This window comes from Acinonyx jubatus, chromosome B2, assembly GCF_027475565.1.
Source record: "Acinonyx jubatus isolate Ajub_Pintada_27869175 chromosome B2, VMU_Ajub_asm_v1.0, whole genome shotgun sequence".
Lineage (NCBI taxonomy): Eukaryota > Metazoa > Chordata > Mammalia > Carnivora > Felidae > Acinonyx > Acinonyx jubatus.
The window spans coordinates 149,297,846-149,318,900 of NC_069385.1; the positions used below are offsets into that span (position 1 = coordinate 149,297,846).

General features: G+C 46.4%; 1 protein-coding gene across 1 annotated transcript; it reads right to left on the reverse strand.

The window, feature by feature from the left end:
- Positions 1–7,338: 7,338 nt before the first annotated feature.
- On the reverse strand, positions 7,339–8,271 carry UBD (ubiquitin D). Its single transcript, XM_027051904.2, is given in 2 exon segments — positions 7,339–7,571; positions 7,573–8,271. Coding segments are annotated over 2 exon segments (507 nt in total). The 5' UTR covers positions 7,957–8,271; the 3' UTR covers positions 7,339–7,448.
- Positions 8,272–21,055: the final 12,784 nt, after the last annotated feature.

The following is a 21,055-nucleotide window of genomic DNA, read 5'->3' on the forward strand; positions in this document are numbered from 1 at the left end:
GGGGCGCCTCTGCCAGCTCCCACCAGGAGCCTAGGGCTTGGGTCCCGGGCCTGGCCACGGCCCTGAGTATCACCCCGGGCCACCGCCGCCCGTGCAGTTTCTCATGCGTGACACCGGGTGGGCTGCGAGCAGGCGGGGCGCAGCGACCTGACAGAAGCTCAGGACACCAGCACGAGGGGGCGGGCAGGGGGCGGGGCGCAGGAGGGGGCACTGAGAGCAGCGGGGCGCGGGAGCTGGTCCCACAGCAAACCGGCCACTCTGTCCTGCTGCCTGTTGCCCAGAACTGCAAATAACTCCCTTCTTCCGTGACTCGTGTCTACAAGGACGGCCAATTGTTAAACATTAATAGTGCTTTTTGAGAAAGGCAATCCAAATATCTAATTTATCCTCAGCCACTCCTTCAGATGGGCAAGGGAGGGAAATTCTGTTCCCTTAACAGATGAGGTCACCAACGGACCAAGTTAAGACAAGCTGAGACTGGAGTCTCATTACCCTGATTCTGCAGGTGTCCCATTAATATCAGATTCTATTTTGGATTCCTCTCCCTCAGCACTGTCCCCATCACTCTGATGACCCCATGTCTGCATGCAATTTGACTGCAAATTAACATTTGGTTTCCTCTTGGAGGAACATCAATCTTGATGTCAACCGTAGCCAAAATTAGTCTCTGGCTCTGTACTCCATCCTACATTTGCAGAGAGATCACACAATCATTAAAGTGGTCACCAATTAAATTCATAAGAAAGTTAAACCAGAATAATGGCAGAAAAGTAAAAGCACAGTACTTTACATAATAAAAGACTCACACGGGAATTTTAAGGTTGGTTGAGGCAAGAGACAAGATAACCAGAAGGACCTAGTTGTGTGGGGGGGGGGGGTGGCGGGGGGGGGGAGGGTGCCTCCAGGGGCTCAATCAACTTTCATCAAATGTTAGAAAAGAAGAAAGGGTTGCTTTGTCTCTGGAGGGGTCCTGGAAGACCACAGGGGTTCAGCAGGGCATACTTACCACCTCATTATGAGGTATAACTCTTTTTGTAAAAAAGAGAAAGAAAAAGATCAGTGGTGGCAGGGACTGGAGGAGGGAGGGATGAAGAGGCAGACACAGAGGATGTGTAGGGCAGTGAAACTCATCTGTATGATGCTATAGTGGTAGCTACAAGTCATAACACATTTGTCAAAACCCACGGAATGGACACAAAGTGAGCCCCGCTGTGCACCGTGGACTTGGGAGATTATGACGTGCAGGTCCATCAGTGGTAACAAACGTACGGTCTGGTGTAGTATTGATCATGCAAGAAGGCAATGTGTGTGGGGACAGGAGGTATATGCGAAGTCTTTGTACTTTCTGCTCAATTTTGCTGTGAACTTAGCCCTGCTCTAAAAAAAAAAAAAAAAAAAGTCCATTTAAAGGGGAAGAGAAAAAAAGTCAAAAATTTTGCCCTAAATCCATTTATTCTAAATGACAATCTTGCAATCTTTCCTTTTCTTATTGCCAAAACTCTAATCTTTACATATGTAAATGCTCAAAGAAGTATTTCAAAATACCAATTACTTAATATTTTCTCCTAATTTTCTCAAAACTGAGTGTTCCTTTCCAACACACACACGCACACACACACAAATGACCCTCTTTCTTACCGCTTCTCCCGCATACACCCCACCACACACGTTTCCCTGCAATGATGATTCCCTCCTGTCAAGTAATCCTCATATTGGAGTCCATGATTGGTAATTCTCCCAATAATTAACATCAAGCGGTACAGCGTGGGAGTGTCCCCTGCCAGCCTCAGCCTCACTCCACCTTAGTGAGGTTTTCCCTTATTAAATTTCACAAAGGGAAGGGGGAATCCATGCAAATTGCGTGGATCAGGAATGTGGTTCTAGTAGGTGTGACAGGAGGGACAGGGATGAGGGCAGTTTTGCTTCTTTGGATGCTCCATGCTCCAATAAATATAGTAACAGTAATAGCAAAAGTAAATGCTTCTGTGCACATCACTGTCTGCCTGCTGATTTCTCCACGATGATCCAGAAAAGCAGGCATATATCCATATTCTTCTTCACCCCACAACTGCACACAACCCTTCACCACCTTCCTACGGTTGAGAGCTTCATCGAGCAGGACAAGCCCTCACCACCTTCTCATCCGTCAGCTAATCCTTACTTCCTAAGTCAATCAAAATATAGCAGCAACTATTCTAACGGCCAAGAACTGGAAACTCTCCCAAAGTCCTCCAATAGGAAAGCAGATTTTATAAAAGCAGGGTTTCCATACAGTGGAATAACCAGCAGTAAGAGGAATGACTTACACAGTGTGGACAACTCCCATAAGCATGATACTAAGTAAGGTGGCTGCAAGAGAGCACAATAAACATTAAAAATTAAAAAAAAAAAAAAACTGGAATATTAGGGGCGCCTGGGTGGCTCAGTCGGTTAAGCGTCCGACTTCGACTCAGGTCATGATCTCGCGGTCCGTGGGGTTCGAGCCCCGCGTCGGGCTCTGTGCTGACAGCTCAGAGCCTGGAGCCTGCTTCAGATTCTGTGTCTCCCTCTCTCTTTGCCCCTCCCCCACTAAATTCCCCCTCCCTGGTCTCTCTCTCAAAAGTAAACATTTAAAAGATGTTTAAGAAAAATTTGACTTTTTAGAACAACACCGCTAGCACCATTGGGCCATAAGCCTGAATGTGATCTGCCACCTGAACACATCTCCACTATGACCCCAGCACTACAAAATTATCTTGAGGTCAGGATCAGGATTCGTGTGCACTTTTATCTGCCACAGCCTCTAGTAAATGAGAGCCTGGCTTGTTTAAATAAATTAAAAAAAAAAAACCACCAAGGTCCCCAGAATTGGTGGGATTTGGGTTGAAACCCTGATAAGTATTTACCAACAGTGTGACCTTGGGCCAGCGATGCGACCTCAACCACCCCCCTATCTTAGTCTACAGTTAGGACTATTGCCTAACCGGCAGGAGAACGAAGCCCAGAGACATGAACTCACATGGCAGTCCTCCCCACTACCTGGTGCGGACCTCTCTGAACACCTTCCCGACTTAGGAAACGGGGCCTGTAAGCGTGAGCATTTACCAAACACCTATTCTGTGCCACGCACTGTTCCAGGAGCTTTACATGTTTAACCTGCCTCACCAATTCTACTCTCAAGTGAGGACACTGGGCCACAGACACATGAGACTGCTGGGCTAGGAAATGGCAGAGCCTGGACGGAAGCTCAGGCAGTCTGACACACCAACCCTCGTTCTTAATCACACGAATACCTGTTCTGCCTAATGAGGATAAAAACACGATGTTCTGTTGGGGGCGGGGGGGGGAGGTTTTTTTCTTTTCGCGAAAAACTAAAAAATCAGGGGATTATGATTTTTAAATTAGGAACAGTCAATATGAAGTTTGCAGTGAGTTACCTATACAACAATACCTGTCAGGAAACATGCCAAAGAAAGATTTATGTGCACCTTTTAGCCATCACCTCAACCACTGTGGTTTCTGCACCACTTTTCAGGATTGAAAGGCTTCTAGGTCCCCTTTTCATTTGTTTGAAAAGTACTTCTTGCAGTCAGAGCCAGGGGGATAAGCCAGGAGCCCCAGAGGTCATCTAGCTACATGAAAACCCTGAGGCAGGCAAAGAGAAATGTGTGACTTCTCCACATCAACCAGTCAAATGGGCCAAAGGCTATTATGTCTGGTGAGACCTGGGTCTCCCGACTTCTAGCTTGGTGTTGTGATCCTGACACATGGCTTGTGGTTTAAAGACTGGTAAAGCATGATAATCACACCAGATAGAAGCAGGAGGAGCATGAACATTGGAGCCCAGAAGAGAGATTCACCACAGATTAGCACTCAGGAGTCAGCAGTTAATGGCTGTATGAACAGAAGCAGAGCCCCTGAAAGAAAGAAGGTGATAAATGGTGATAAATAAGTCTAATCTACCGAGTGTTGGTTATACCAAGTCTGGGGTATTGCACTTATTCTTAGGCACTACAGATTTTCCAAGAAGGAGAGAGAGACTGGGGCGGGGGGGGGGGAGGGGGGGAGGCGGGATTTGTCTTCAAATATCTGGAGAACTTTTCTAACCCCTAGTAAGTTTGATCAAAAAGAAAAAGGAAAGGAGCCATACAAATAAAATCAGAAATGAAACAGGAGAGATCACAACCAACACAGTGGAAATACAGACAATAATAAGAGAATATTACGAGAATTATACACCAATAAACTGGGCAATCTGGAAGAAATGGACAAATTCCTGTAAACATATAAACTACCAAAACCGAAACAGGAGGAAATAGAAAACTTGAACAGACCCATAACCAGTAAAGGAATCAAATTAGTAATCAAAAATCTTCCAGAAAAACACGACTCCAGGGCTGGATGGCTTTCCAGGGGAATTCTACCAAACATTTAAAGAAGAATTAACACCTAGTGTCTTGAAACTGTTACAAAAAATAGAAATAGAAGGAAAACTTCCAAACTCTTTCTATGAAGCCAGCATTACCTTGGTTACAAAACCAGATAAAGACCCCACTAAAAAAGGAGAACTATAGACCAATTTCCCTGATGAACATGGATGCAAAAATCCTCAACAAGATACTAGCCAACCAGATCCACAATACATTAAAAGAATTGTTCACCACGACCCAGTGGGATTTATTCCTGGAATGCAGGCTAGCTCAATATCCGCAAATCAATCAATGTGAAAAAGGAGAAGAACCACAGGATCCTGGGGACCCGTCGTACGGGAGGGAGTTCAGACCCACAGGATCCTAGAAAACTGTCGTACGGGAGGGAGTTCAGATCCGCATGACCCTGGAGAACTGTGGGTCGGGAGGAAGTCGGATTTCCACGCTGGCTCTTAGGAGCCCTTTCAGAAGCGGGGTAACCCAGGGAAGCAGCTGAAAAGCAGCGACTGGGAAATGAGACAGGCCACAAGTCCCACATGGTCACTCACTAGCTATGACCCTGGGACAATGTCACCTTTCCGACCCTGAGTCTGTGTCCAGTGAGTGAGGTTCTCTCTTCCAGGAAGCAGGTGGCAAACACACCAGCTAAAGGGCACCAAGGCTCGCCTCCCACACTATGGCGCTCACCACCGGGCTCCGCGCGCCGGGATGTCCTCGTGCAGCTACCGCGTCACCTCGCGCGTGGAGGCCCCACCCCCAACACCCCGGGGGCTCCCCTGTCAGCGCAGCCACAGCGCGGGAGCCCTTCCTCCTGCGGGGTCGCCCCCCCCCCTCCCCGCGTCGTGCCGACCCCGGAGCGCTACCGGACGCTCGTGCAACCGCCGGTGCGCGACCTGCACCTGCAGACGCACGCGCACGCGTGCGACCTCAGGTGTCACCGGCGCTGCTGGATGCGGGCTTCACGGCGAGCGTGGCGCCCCTGCTGCGGCCGCTTTGCGCGACTGTGCCCGCGTGCCCCCAGCTGGCGGCGACGGTGCGGGACGCGGGGAGGGGCGGGGGCAGGCGTGACACGAGGCCGCCGGCCCCGCCCGCTGCACCTCCCCACCTCCCCGCGCCCCTCCCCGCGGCGCCCCCGCCCCTTCCCGCCCCTCCCCACTCCCCCCCCTCCCCGCCTCCCTCGTCCCCCTCCCCGCCCCTCCCCGCCCCTCCCCGCCTTCCCGCACCCGTACCCGTACCGCACGCAGGCAGGAACCTCGTGGGTGCGTGTGCCCAGCCCGCCGCCCCCCTCCACCCGCAGGCCGCCCGCGCCTCTACCACCGGGTTCGCTTTGCTCCTACCGGGCGGTCCAGCCGGCCCTCAACCCGCTAGTGTCCACGCTGGGGAAGGAGGAAGTGAGGGGGCGGCGAGGAAGCCCTGGGGAGTCTGGGGAGGGGGCGGGCCCGGGGATGGGGATGGCCACCGGGAAGGCGGTCTGCGGGTTCCGTGTGCGAACCTGCAAGTGCCCAAGGTCGGACGGGGCGGGGCGATCCTGAGCCCCTGAAGTCCGGGAGTGTTCGGGGCAGTCCCTCCATCCTCGTTTTCACGGTTCAGGCAGGGGAGAGTGGCCTTCGGGCGGAGGCAGAGAGAAGGCAGGATTGGGGGAGGACATTCCCCATCCTCGGGGCACTGTGACCGCCCTTGCCAGGGTCAGGTATCACCGGACGGGTCACGTCCACCCGCTCCCAGTCGGACGGCACACCATGAAAAGACCCCACGCTGTCTGGTGTCAGGGAGGCCCCCAAATTGACCGGGAAATCGTAGACTCTACCTGCAGGAGACCCCGTCCGAAAACAGGATCCCCGGTTGCCCATCTTGGGAAACCAGACCAACCTAATGCCCACCAGGAGCATTGGACCCCTAAGTGTACCGAGCAGCGGGACAGGGGGACAGGGGGACAGGGAGTGAGTGAGCGGGGGAGGTGGAGGAAGGCCCCCCCCCCCCCGCGCTCCCCGGAGAGGGCCAGGCCCCAGTGACTGTGACGGTGATGGAGGCAGACCACACCTTCCAGAAACCCCTGCCCCAAGGACCTCCCACTGGAGACACAAAACCTCTGGGTCCTGGGGAAAATATTTTCCAATGCTCACCATCTTCCCCAGAAATGAGAACAGTTTGGTTACGGAACGTAAAGAGTAAGAAGGGACACTGTGCCAGGTGACATTTCATACCAAACAGCTTTAAATAGGGTCATACCAAACAGCTTTAAATAGGGACACAGGATATACTTTAATTTGAATTTCTAAATTCTTTATTAACAAGATTGTAATCACATCAGAGTACTTCATTTATGATGAATCATTTCAGTGTTCTCTGTAAGTAGAAATTCAGTTTGGTTCAGCATATGGTGTGATATTACAGATGAAACATATCGATGGAAACACAGAAATTAGTAGAACATGGATCCCAATCTAAAACTTACACTAACTTGCTGGACAAAAGAGGAAACAGCAGTGTCTCTATAAATCGGAGGGGGCCAGGGAAAGATTCAATTGCAAACTGGCTTTGATGCTGTCTCTACAGTGCCTTAAAGATTTATGTTCTGCTGGAGTCACATGCACAATCTTGCCACCTAATCAATTATGTGAGATCCAGGAAGGTGGGAATTAGAAAGCAGAGTTTTTCTGCAGCCCTTCCTCCCCACTTAACCCCACATCTTCTCTATCTTTCCCATTAATTTGGGGAAATCATCAAAGGATGTGGGTGGTGAGTAAGGGCTAGCAGTAGCTCTTCTGCTCCTGGATCACCCACCCATGATGCGGTCACCCCCCCCCCCCCACCAGATACGGTAGGTCGTCATGAGGAGTAAACTGCCCCTTTTTTTAAATTTTTTTTAACATTTTTATTTATTTTTGAGACAGAGAGAGAGAGAAAGCATGAACAGGGGAGGGTCAGAGAAAGAGGGAGACACAGAATCTGAAACATGCTCCAGGCTCTGAGTTGTCAGCACAGAGCCTGACGCGGGGCTCAAACCCACAGACCGCAAGATCATGACCTGAGCTGAAGTCAGACGCTTAACCGACTGAGCCACCCAGGCACCCCTAAACTGCCCCTTTTGATGCCATACTCCCCCATGGTCTTCCCGTCTTCCAGCTTCTTGCCATTGCAAACCACAGTCTGTTTCTCAGGCAGGCACTACAGCCATCTTGCTCTCAATCATCTGTCTCACCTGGGCCACCGAACTGGACCTTCGCACCTGGAGGAGGTGCCTCTGCCCCTCATCACCAATCTCCACCAGAAACAGGGACAGCTACTCGTCACTGGGCTTCACCACCTTTAGAGTGAGGTGGATGGTCGTCTGCCCGTCGATGCCATAAGATGACAGCTTTCTCTGGGGCTTGAGAGTCTTGGATCCCAGCAGAAGGACCTGGTCCTGCACAGGAACGTTGGTCTGAGCACGGACATATTCAGTGATCTTCTTCACTCTGTTGTCCAAGTTAGCAGTGAGGGTCATTGATGCCCATTCCTCAGAACAGACCTCCACCAGGACAATGAAAGCCAAGCGACCCGGCATCAAGGTGACTGGAATGCCTGCAGCCTTTGCACCACTTGTCCCCTCTCTGACCCACCCGGCTGGCCCTCCAGCTCCTTCACAACAAGCTGTGGCCCTCCCTGTCTTGGAACTTCTCGTTTGGAATTTCCAGCTTAGGACCCAAGAAAATCAATCGTATTCCTTTATAGCCATACCTCTTCTTCATCCCAACGTCATTGATGGTTTCCCACATTACTTGCCTCCCTCCTATCCATGTAGTTTGTCAAAGGTCAGAACTAAATACAATTACAAAGCATCCAAAGGTATATACCAGACTCTAAAAACAACTCCCAAGAGAATTCCCAAGACTTGGTGGCCTCAGGGGTTACTCCCAGCACTGCCCTCCAGGACTACCTTACAAGGAAACCCTGGCTAGGATGCCTATTCTCTGTACAATGGTTTCATTTTTTAAATGTCCCATGGCCTTATAATAATAACTCAGTGTGTTATGTGCCTTGTTCATCTGTATTTCCTGTGTTTTTATATATGCCTGTTGTAGAATACGATCTCCTCCTGTAATTAGACTAGGGCCTCACTCACAGGAGGTAGGGCCAGGTCTGAGTCCTACTTGAATAATCTAAAACTGGGCAAGCTTACCCTGTGTCATTATCAGCAAGCCTGGGAGGCCCTCCCTCCTGCTCCACTCAAACTCATCTTCCCAGTCTGGATGCCACAGACATTTCTTCACTGGACTGGGGCCCCTCCGTGCCAAGCTCTTATCCTAGCTCTCTTCACGGTGCACATACTCTTTACAAGATAATGTATCAGGTCTTTAACAGCTGGGGATAAATGAGTTTTGTGAACGGCTCTTCTGGGAGGAGAAGGAAGTTTAAGAGCCCAGGACCCCTAAACACAATAAGAGTCAAAGGGCTTGCATGGTTTCAAATCTTGGCAGCCCCGTTGAGCACAAGGCCCACTCATACCTCCCACCACCCTCCGCTAAGCAGCCTGTCATATCTGACACAGAAGAGAACCCAGGAGTCAAGTGAACCTCTTCTATTTCCAGAATCTTCCTTCACCTCCGTAGATATCGGTGCCTGGTGCATCCCTGCAAGATGGCTTCCCAGCTCCTCCCAGCTCCATCCCTCCTGCACTCCTGAGCCCCCTCCCGCCTCATCTCTCCCCAACCCCACCATCAAGCCCCAACTCATACAGAGGCAGGAAACACGTCTGCATGTCTGCAGTCAAGGGAGCAGAAGCAGGAGGCTAAGGAAAAAGAGCCTGTGTCCAGCTTATATGCATAGGCTAGGTTGGAAATCCCCTGCCTGAACCACTGTGTCTGTACCCTTTGTTCTCAAATGATCTCATGAATTTTCCTTCACTTTTGCTACAGTGGAGTCGGTAAACAAAGAATACTGTCTGATCAAGCACTTTGTTCTCTGCCAAAGCATCTACCCTCCTGTTCCAAACACAGGATGGTCCTTCTCTGTTGAGAATTCTCCCTGCTTCACAACCACACCCCTGGTCCTGACCTCTGGACCCGGAAAGGCTGGCCAGGGTCGGTGAGGAGTGATGTGACCAGAGCAGCCTGTTCACACCAGCCTGGCAGAGGGAACCAGGTCTCCAGAAGACACAGGATGAGTCTCCTGCATGGATGGAAGACAAGGCTGCAGTCCCAGGGCGCCACCTGCTACGTGCGCTCCAGCAGGTGCGTTCGCCTCCTCAGATGTTTGTTTTCCAGCCTTAACATGAGACGATTGGACAGAATTTCTAAGTTCTTCCAGGCTCAGAAAACTGTTCATAAAATGTTCTTCACAAAGAACTTTAGGTTCCTGGGTCGTGAGCTCTCTAACCTTCTTCCTATCCTGCCCCAGAACCTGCAAGCCAAATCCAGTACTTAAAACAACCCTAGACCAACAATCAAGTGCTGAGCCCACCTTCCGCACACCAGAACACCGCACATCCGCTGTCACATCACAGCACTGTTTCCCCACCTTTCCGCTGGACATTTCCTACTCCCTATGCGCTGTGACCTCCCAGAATCTCCCAGGAAGCTGTTGCTTCCTCCCTGGCTCTGCAGGGAGGATTTGGATTGAGACAAAGAGGGCGTGCACAGGCTGTGTGCCCTCAGGGAATTGACTTGACTACTCTGATCCTCCTAACATCCCAAAGGAACCACTACCCTCTCCCAAACTCAGGACAGTGCCACAAAAGCCGTTCTCAAAACACCATTTATTAAAAGTACTCCCAATGTTTTCCAAATAAAAATTCCCTAAATATGTCAAGTTATCATCTTTTTTGCTGTACTTTTAGTGGCCATTCACTCACGGAGAGATGCGAAATGGTCCCATTTTACCGCAGAAGTCTCCAACCTGCAGAACTTGGATTTACAGAAGCGCCTGTGTAGGGTCATGGGATCCAAGACCAAGGAAATATTTTTAAAAACTCAACGTAAATCATGTTGTTCTCCTTGAAGCTCTTACTGGTCAATAAAATTGGAGGAGGACTGAGACCATCCGCCTGCAGGGCTGCACCTGCATCCGGCGTCCTGAAGCGTCAGCAGTAGCCGAGCAGAAAACACCGGATCAGGTTGCGGGAGGCTGGAGCCAGCGCTGCAAGAAGAGGTTAGAAGCCGGGAAGCCATCTCCGTCGTGTTTGCGCAAAGCATCTGAGCCCCTCCCCTCCTCCCACCTTGGCCTCGGGACCCGGACCCCTGGTCTGAGCCTCTCCGCTCCCCTCCTCCCACTTTGGCCTCTGGACCGGACCCCTGGTCTGAGTCCCTCCCCTCCTCCCACCTTGGCCTCCAGACCGGACCCCTGGTCTGAGCCTCTCCGCTCGCTCCCCTCCTCCCACCTTGGCCTCGGGACCGGACCCCTCGTCTGAGCCCCTCCGCTCCTCACACCTGGACCTCACACCCTGACAGAGATTAGGTGTTGAAAGCTGCTTACCATTCGGGCCTTCACATGCTTCCCTCTCAGCCCTTCCCGCCTGGGCAGGCTACACCATGTTGGGGCCCAGGTTTCCTTTCTCGGAAAAGCTCCTGCAGGGGGGCCCAGGACGAGGTTTCTTGGGAACAGAGTCTGTCGAGCCGCGGACCTGCCGGTCTAGCTGCCCCCGTGCACCGTCCGCGTTCCCTGCAGATGCCCCGACACCAGGTCAGGGAGCATGCCTTTCCTTCTGGCCCGCCCCTCCGCCTCAGGGATTTACACAGATCAACCTGTGCGCAGCACCTCCTCCAGGAAGCCCTCTCTAACTCCCTTCCTATGCTGGGCCATGGGCCCATCCTCTATCCAGTCATACGCCTTCCTTGAGCCCCTCGGAACAAGCTTCTCCAGCAGTAAGACCACCTGCTTACTTGTCTGTCACCCCCACTAAACAGTAGGAAGCTTGGGGGCCATGACTGTGTCTTGACTGACCTGTATCTTCAGCACTTCGTGGGCATCTGTCTGGTGCAGTAAATACTTGATATTTACCAACGGCATGAGGACTTACGAGATTTCAGGAACTCCAGGAGACATTTGTAAATGCACCTCATTCCCTGTTTCCACTTTCTATGGGGTAAATGTTGGTACCCCTCCAGCTCCATTGATAAGAAGGGAACTCACCCACAGTCTTACTAGTGGCTGCTGGCAAGCAAGACTGGAGATGCAAATCTCTACTGCCTTCCTTCCAATCTTCTCCCAGAACAAAGGAAAGGGGGAGTGCGCGGTGTGCGTGCCCTGGCATTACAGGAAGGGCACAAGTCAGGGAAGGAACAGGGCAGAGGAGGAGGCTGGTGAGGAATGAGCTCGAGCTCGGGTCTGTATGCAGATGGAGCATCCTGTGTGGTGGGCCCTGCCTGGACCTCCGGGCAGCCGTCAGCAGAGAGCCTGCGAGAGCAGACGTGAGAGCCTGGAGGAGGACAGCCCCCCACCTGAACACTGGTGGTGAGGGTGGGGATAGTTTACAGGGGTTGCTGTCACACCCGCCTCAGCCATAGGGGAGTCACCCAGGGGAGCTGGGGATTTGCAGCTCGGAGCCCCTGCAAGGGCAAGCCTGGGATTTCCCTAAGAAAAACTGATTCAGGGGATTCCCTACCCAGACAGGGTTGGATTCCAAGACGCACTGTGCTTTCTAGGAATCCAAATAACAAACCTGGACTCTGATCTCTCTCCACATAGTTCCCTTCCATGCCACGGCCCGGGCTGTGCCCTGTGCCCTTCTGCTGGCCACAGGGAGGATTTCTTCCCAGGACCTGACCTTGTCCTTGCTTCCTAGCACAGTAGAAATCTGAAGTTTTTTCCCTCTGTCATAATAATTTTTTTTAGACTCAGAAAGATTCCTTTTCATTTGCCCTTTGTCATAGATTCTGGGTCTGGAGTTCTCTCTTGCCCATCAAGAAAGCAGTACGCAGGATTGAAATGCGAGAGAGGCTCCTGTCCTGGAGGAGACAAGAGCCCCAAGTCAGGGTCCTTGCTCCATTTTTATCAGGATCAGGCTTACAAGCATGATGGGCTGATGGGTGTGCACAGAGAGACAATGAAACCGTGAACATTTACTCATGGGCGTGGGGGAAAGGGAGTTTTGAAGATATATGTGTTAGGGGTTTGAGTCAACACAAAACAAAATTCTGGTGGCACCACCTCTGTTTACCTAAACTGACCTGGGGACAAGAAAGACAGAGCAAGCTACCTCAGGGTCAACAAGGCACCTTTCTCTTTCTAATTAGCTCCACTCTGGGCAACTTCACCCCACAGCAGTCTTAAGTCCTGTTTTTTCCTGTTTACCTAATTTGGTCCTTCCTTCCTGTGAAAGCAACTTTCTGCTATTGGACTAAATTGGAATACCTAATCTTGTTTGCCTAATCTTGTATATTTTTATCCTGAGATTTCCTATTCCTACACCTTTGTATAGGGGCTTTTGCCCCGTTTACCTAATTTTGTTTACCAAATCTTGTTTACCCAAACTTGGGTGTGTTCATCCTATGGCTTTCTAATTCTTTATGCCTTGTTAACCCATTGGTGCAAGCTCGGGGAATTCCTAAACTTATTCCCCACAGCCCTTCAAACAGATTCAGAAAAGCAGCCTAGGTAAAATGTCATGCGACAGAGGTCTTACCAGCTCATAAAACGAAGGTGTCAGACACATACACGTACAAACGGTACAACCGGCCAGTGTGACTCCCTCAAAAACCAGGCAGGTCGGTGCCGGTGCCGGTGCCGGTGCCGGGTGGGTCACTGCTATCAGGGCAGAGGCCCCTCTTATGTGTTTTCTGGTGTCCCAGGGGGCATGTGGAAAACGGCTCAGAGAGCTAGAATACCACTTCAGAAATGCCAACCAAACTCCATCACAAAGTTCCTGAGAATTTTCATTTATTTATGATTGGAAAAACAATTCATCCACTCTCATGAAGGACAATGTGGAAATACTTACAAATGTAAGTCTTTATTTCTGGATTTTTCCATCATAGTCCATTGATTTGTATGTCTCCCTTTATGTCACTACTACCCTGTCTTTATTACTCAAGCTTCATAATAAGTTTAAAATCAAAGTATAATTTTGCCACCTTTTTATTTTTTACAAAGTGTTTTTGGCTAATCTTAGTCCTTTGTATTCTAACTTTTAAGATCATCCTGTCAGTTTCAAAGGAAAGAAAGAAAGAAAGAAAGAAAGAAAGAAGAAAGAAAGAAAAGAATCCTGCTTTTTTAATAGGTATTGTATCCATAGAGAAATTTGAGGAGAATATCCACTTTTACATTTTCTTCTAGAATTTTTCTTAATTTTCTTATTTATTTTAAAATTTACATCCAAATTAGTTAGCATAGAGTGCTACAATGATTTCAGGAGTAGATTCCTTAGTGCCCCTTACCCATTTAGCCCACCCCCCCACAACCCCTCCAGTAACCCTCAGTTTGTTCTCCATGTTTATGAGTCTCTTCTGTTTGGTCCCCCTCCCTGTTTTTATATTATTTTTATTTCCCTTCCCTTATGTTCATCTGTTTTGTCCCGTGAAGTCGTTAAATGAGTGAAGTCATATATTTGTCTTTCTCTGACTAATTTCATTTAGCATAATACCCTCCAGTTCAATCCACGTACTTGCAAATAGCAAGATTTCATTCTTTTTGATTGCCGAGTAATACTCCATTGTGTGTGTGTGTGTGTGTGTGTATATATATACACACACACACATATACATACATATATATGTGTATATATGTATATATGTGTGTGTGTATATATATATACATATATACATATACACACATATATATGTATATATACCACATCTTCTTTATCCATTCATCCATCGATGGACATTTGGGCTCCTTCCATACTTTGGCTATTGTCGATAGTGCTGCTATAAACATTGCGGTGCATGTGTCCCTTTGAAACAGCACACCTGTATACCTTGGATAAATACCTAATAGTGTAATGCTAGGTCATAGAGTAGTTCTATTTTTAGTTTTTTGAGGAACCTCCATACTGTTTTCCAGAGTGGCTACACCAGCTTGCATTCCCACCAGCAGTGCAAAAGAGATCTTCTTTCTTCGCATCCTCGCCAACATCTGTCCTTGCCCGAGTTGTTAATGTTAGCCATTCTGACAGGTGTAAGGTGGTATCTCATTGCGGTTTTGATTTGTATTTCTCTGATGATGAGTGAAGTTGAGCAGTTTTTGATGTGTCAGTTGGCCATCTGGATGTCTTCTTTGGAGAAGTGTCTATTCATGTCTTCTGCCCATTTCTTCACTGGATTATTTGTTTTTTGGCTGTTGGGTTTGAGAAGTTCTTTATAGATTTTGGCTACTAACCCTTTATCTGATATGTCATTTGCAAATATCTTCTCCCACTCTGTCAGTTGCCTTTTAGTTTTGCTGATTGTTTCCTTCGCTGTGCAGAAGATTTTATTTTGATGAGGTCCCAGTAGTTCATTTTTGCTTTTGTTTCCATTGCCTCCAGAGATGTGTTGAGTGAGAAGTTGCTGCGGCCAAGATCAAAGAGGTTTTTGTCTACCTTCTCCTCGAGGATTTTGATGGCTTCCTGTCTTCCATTGAGGTCTTTCATCCACTTTGAGTTTATTTTTGTGTATGGTGTAAGAAAGTGGTCCAGATTCATTCTTCTGCATGTCGCTGTCCAGTTTTCCCAGCACCACTTGCTGAAGAGACTGTCTTTATTCCATTGGATATTCTTTCCTGCTTTGTCAAAGACTAGTTGGCCATACATTTGTGGGTCCATTTCTGGGTTCTTGATTCTGTTACGTTGATTGAGTGTCTGTTCTTGTGCCAGTACCATACTGTCTTGACGATTGCAGCTTTGTAATACATCTTGACATCCAGGATTGTGATGCCTCCTGCTTTTGTTTTCTTTTTCAAGATCGCTTTAGCTATTCGGGGTCTTTTCTGGTTCCACACAAATTTAAGGATTATTTGTTCTAGCTCTGTGAAGAATGCTGGTGTTCTTTTGATGGGGATTGCATTCAATATGTAGATTGCTTTGGGTAGTATCGACATTTTAACAATATTTGTTCTTCCTATCCAGGAGCATGGAATCTTTTCCCCTTTTTTGGTGTCAATTCAGTTTCTTCCATAAATTTTCTACTGTTTTCAGTGTATAGATTTTTCACCTCTTGGGCTAGAGTTATTCCTAGGTTTTTGGAGCAATTGTAAATAGCATCAATTCCTTGATCTCTCTGTTGCTTCATTGACGTTGTATAGGAATGCAACCGATTTCTGTGCATTGGTTTTATATCCTGCAATTTTGCTGAATTCGTGAATCAGTTCTAGCAGTTTTTTGGTGGAATCTTTATGGTTTTCCATATAGAGTATCATGTCATCTGCGAAGAGTGAGAATTTGACTTCCTCCTGGCCGATTTGGGTGCTTTTTATTTCCTTGTGTTGTCTGATTGCAGAGGCTAAGACTTCCAATACTATGTTGAATAACAGTGGTGAGAGTGGACATCCCTGTCTCATTCCTGACCTTAGGGGGAAAGCTCTCGGTTTTTCCCCATTGAGGATGATATTAGCATTGGGTCATTCATATATGGCTTTTATGATCTCGAGGTATGCTCCTTCTATCCCAACTTTCTTCAGGGTTTTTATCAAGAAAGGATGCTGTATTTTGTCAAATGCTTCCTCTGCATCTATTGAGAGGATCATATGGTTCTTGTCCTTTTTTTATTGATGAGATGAATCACATTAATTGTTTTGTGGATATTGAACCAGCCCTGCATCCCAGGTATAAATCCCACTTGGTTATGGTGAATAATTTTTTTAATGTATTGTTGGATCTGGTTGGCTAATATCTTGTTGAGGATTTTTGCATCCATGTTCATCAGGGAAATTGGTCTATAGTTCTCCTTTTTAGTGGGGTCTCTGGTTTTGGAATCAAGGTAATGCTGGCTTCATAGAAAGAGTTTGGAAGTTTTCCTTCCATTTCTATTTTTTGGCACACCTTCAATAGAATAGGTGTTAACTCTTCCTTAAATGTTTGGTAGAATTCCCCTGGAAAGCCATCTGGCCCTGGACTCTTGTTTTTTGGCAGATTTTTTATTACTAATTCAATTTCCTTACTGGTTATGGGTCTGTTCGAATTTTCTATTTCTTTCTGTTTCAGTTTTGGTAGTGTACGTGTTTCTAGGAATTTGTCCATTTCTTCCAGATTGTCTATATTATTGGCATATAGTTGCTCATAATATTCTCTTATTACTGTTTTTATTTCTGCTGTGTTGGTTGTGATCTCTCCTTGTCATTCTTGATTTTATTTATTTGGGTCCTTTCCTTTTTCTTCTTGATCAAACTGGCTAGTGGTTTATCAATTTTCTTAATTCTTTCAAAGAACCATCTTCTGGTTTCATTGATCTGTTCTATTGGTTTTTTTTTTTTTTTGGTTTTGATAGCATTAATTTCTGCTCTAATCTTTATTATTTCCTGTCTTCTGCTGGTTTTGGGTTTTATTTGCTGTTCTTTTTCCAGCTCCTTAAGGTGTAAGGTTAGGTTGTGTATATGAGATCTTTCTTCCTTCTTTAGGAAGGCCTGGATTGCTATATGCTTTCCTCTTATGACCGCCTTTGCTGCGTCCCAGAGGTTTTGGGTTGTGGTGTTATCATTTGCATTGACTTCTATATACTTTTTAATTTCCTCTGTAACTTCTTGGTTAGCCCATTCATAGTAGGATGTTCTTCCAATCTCCAAGTATTTGTTACCTTTCCAAATTTTTCTTGTGGTTAATTTCGAGTTTCATAGCGTTGTGGTCTGAAAATATGCATGGTATGATCTCAATCTTTTTGTATTTATTTAGGGCTGATTTGTGTCCCACTACATGGTCTATTCTGGAGAACGTTCCATGTGCACTGGAGAAGAATGTATATTCTGCTGCTTTAGGATGAAATGTTCTGAATATACCTGTGAAGTCCATCTGGTCCAGTGTGTCATTCAAAGCCATTGTTTCCTTGTTGATTTTTTGATTAGATGATCTGTCCATTGCTGTGAGTGGGGTGTTGAAGTCGCCCACTATACTAGTATTTCTATCAATGAGTTCCTTAAGTTTGTGATTGACTTATACATTTGGGTGCTACCCCATTTGACACATAAATGTTTACAATTGTTAGGGATTTTTGGTGGATAGACCCCTTGATTATGATATAATGCCCTTCTGCATCTCTTGATACAGTCTTTATTTTAAAGTCTAGATTGTCTGATATAAGTATGGCTACCCCAGCTTTCTTTTGTTGACCATTAGCATGATAGATGGTTCTCCATCCCCTTACCTTCAATCTGAAGGTGTCTTTAGGTCTAAAGTGGGTCTCTTGTAAACAGCATATAGATGTATCTTGTTTCTTATCCATTCTGTTACCCTATGTCTTTTGATTGAAGCATTGAGTCCATTGACGTTTAGAGTGAGTACTGAAAGATATGAATACATTGCCGTTACATTGCTTGTAGAGTTGGAGTTTCTGGTGGTGTTCTCTGGGCCTTTATAATCTTTGTTGCTTTTGGTATTTATTTATTTATTTTAATTTTTCATCTTTTCTCCCCTCGGAGAGTCCCCCTTAAAATCTTTCAGTGCTGGTTTAGTGATCACTGACTCCTTTAATTTTTGTTTGGGAAACTTTTTATCTCTCCTTCTATTCTGAATGACAGCCTTGCTGGATAAAGAATTCTTGGCTGCATATTTTTCTGATACAGCACATTGAATGTATCCTGCCCCTCCTTTCTGGCCTGTCAAGTTTCTGTGGATAGGTCTGCTACAAACCTGATCTGTCTTCCCTTGTAGGTTTCGGACTTTTTTTCCCTTGCTGCTTTCATGATTCTCTCCTTGCCTGAGTATTTTGTGAATTTGACTATGATATGCCTTGTTGATGGTCAGTTTTTGTTGAATCTAATGGGGGTCCTCTGTGCTTCCTGGATTTTGATGTCTGTGTCTTTTCCCGAACTAGAAAGCTTTCAGCTATGATTTGCTCACATAACCCTTCTACCCCTATTTCTCTCTCTTCCTCTTCTGGGACCCCTATGATTCTGATGTTTTCCCTTTTTAATGAGTCACTGATTTCTCTAATTCTCAACTCGTGCTCTTTTGCCTTAATCTCCCTCTTTTTTTTCTGCTTCATTAGTCTCCATAAGTGTGTCCTCTATATCACTGATTCTCTGTTCTGCCTCATCCATCCTTGCCACCACAGCATCCATCTGTGATTGCAGCTCAGTTATAGCATTTTTTATTTCATCCTGACTAGTTTTTACTTCTTCTATCTCCGCAGAAAGGGATTCTAATCTATTTTTGACTCCAGCTAGTATTCTTATTATTGTGATTCTAAATTCTGGTTCAGACATCTTGCTTGTATTTGTGTTGGTTAAATTCCTGGCTGTCATTTCTTCGTGCTCTTTCTTTTGGGGTGAATTCCTTCGTTTTGTCATTTTGAAGGAAGAAAAGGAATTAATGTGGTAGAAAAATTAAAATTAAAAATTAAAAATTTAAACACACACACACAAAATGAAATAAATGATGCTAGGTCCTAGGTGTGTTTTTTTCTGCGTGTTGGAAGTGGTTTAATAGATTAGAGAAAAAAGGGGACAAAAGGGAAATCATTTGAGAATTTGAAAAAATAAATACACTGAAGTAGACTAAAATTAAATGATGGGAGTAAAATAGAATTTGAAAAAATTTCGGTAAATGTAAAAAATATAGTAGAAAAAAATCAGAAAAATATTTTTAATAAAAATTAAAAATAAAAATAAAGTTTTCTTTTTCTGTGTTCAAGAGAAAGAAAAGAAATGAAAAAGAGGGAAAAAGGAAATTGAAACTTTGAAAAAGTGAATACACTGTAGTAGACTAAAATAAAATGATGGAAGTAAAATATAATTTGAAAAAATTTCCATAAAAGTAAAAAATATAATAAAAAAGTTAAGAAAAATATATTTAATAAAAATCAAAAATAAAATGATTTTTTTCTCTTTCTATATTCAAGAAAAAGAAAAGAAGTGAAAAAAAGAAAAACAAAGAAAATTGAATAGATGGACCTGCTAACAGATTGAAATATGACTGAAATTACTTATTTTTCCGCTAGAAGTCAGACTGTGAACTGCTTTATAGCCCATAAACTAAGCAGGCAGTGAGACTTGTGTCCCTGAAGAGCGAGGTTGGCCCAGTTGGGCGGGGCTTAGTGTAATGGCTCTGTTCTCCACTAGATGGCACTGCTAGCCTACTGGGGTGGATTGTTGGGGTGCTCGTGGGTACCTGTGCGCAGGAGCGGTGAAAATGGCGTCTCCCAGCTACCCAGTCTCTAGTATCAGAACTCTGTTCCTCCCAATCAGCAATTGTGCACCATCCTTTGTCATCCACTTTTGTCCACTACCCGCTTTTTCACTGTCAGTGACCAAGCCCCAGACAGTACTTCTCTCCCAAATTTTGTCTCAGATGCGGCTGTTTTTCCCAGCTCCTTACTTCTGAGGGACTGTGGCTTTGACCTGTTCTGTGCTTCTGCAGAAGGGTCTCACTGAGCAATGGCCAGCTGCACCCAGGAATGTTTGCTGGTCCCTGCTGCTGCCAGTGTCCTGAGACTGCAGCCAGGTGCCAGCCCACCCCAGAAAAAGTTTGTGAGATAGCGCAGCAGCAGCCTTTCAGGGATTATGGAAAATCCCAACACACATCTGGCACCAGGTTTTACCCTTAACGACCTTGTTCCAGAACCAGCGAATGTAGCTGTTCTCTGGGGTCTGCTGGGCCCAGGTTGCCTCACAGCCTCTACCAAATGTCTTTCCAGCAGTGGGGATTTGCCCTTACCACCAGAGCACCTCCAGGTATCAAGCTGTGGAGTTGCAGACTCTGCGCCCCACCCTGTTTATAGAGTCTTAATGGAATTTAATCCCTCTCCTTTCTCCTTTCTCCCTTCTTAGTTTAGTCCCTGTGGCTGTTTCCAACCTTCCACTTTCTCTCCAGCTGCTTTTGGGGAGGGGTGCTTTTCCCATATTCTCCCCCCACCCCCACAATCTCTGACCTCTCTCCCAACGCAAAAGTGGCTCCCTGCCATCCAAGGCTTCTCTCTCCCCCAGTTTACCTCTCCGCGCTGCATATCTGGTGAGTTCTGTGGTTCAGGTTGTGCAATTGTGTTAATCCTCAGATCAGTTTTCTAGGTGTGCAGGATGGTTTAGTGTTGGTCTGGCTATATTTCATGGATGCTAGACACACAAAAAATTTCTATGTTGTTCTGCCATCTTGGCTCCCCTCTCTTCTAGAATTTTAATAGTTTAGCAGTTAGGTCTGTGATCCCTTTTGAGTTAGTATTTTTGTGTGGTTTGAGGTAAGGAGGTCCAGATCAAAATACTTTCTGTGTGTGTGTGTGTGTGGTATTAATATCTGATTGTCTCATGACAATTTTTAAAACTACTCTCTTGTCCTCATTTAATTGCCTTGGCTGCTTGTCTTTAAGACTTACAGAGAGCATCACGCTTTATAGTCCCTGGGTCTTGTTTTACTCACCCAGTAGGTGTCTGGCACATGATCATATTCTTGCTTGCTTGTGTAATCCTCCCGTGCTCATTGCTGGTGATATTCTACTAGTCACTTGTCTAGTTCTGTATGACAGAAAGGTATTTGGGTTGTTTGGCCCGGGACATGTTTTAGTGTTGGTAGCTGGGTCTGCGGCAGTGTGTGAACGCCAATGAGCTACACA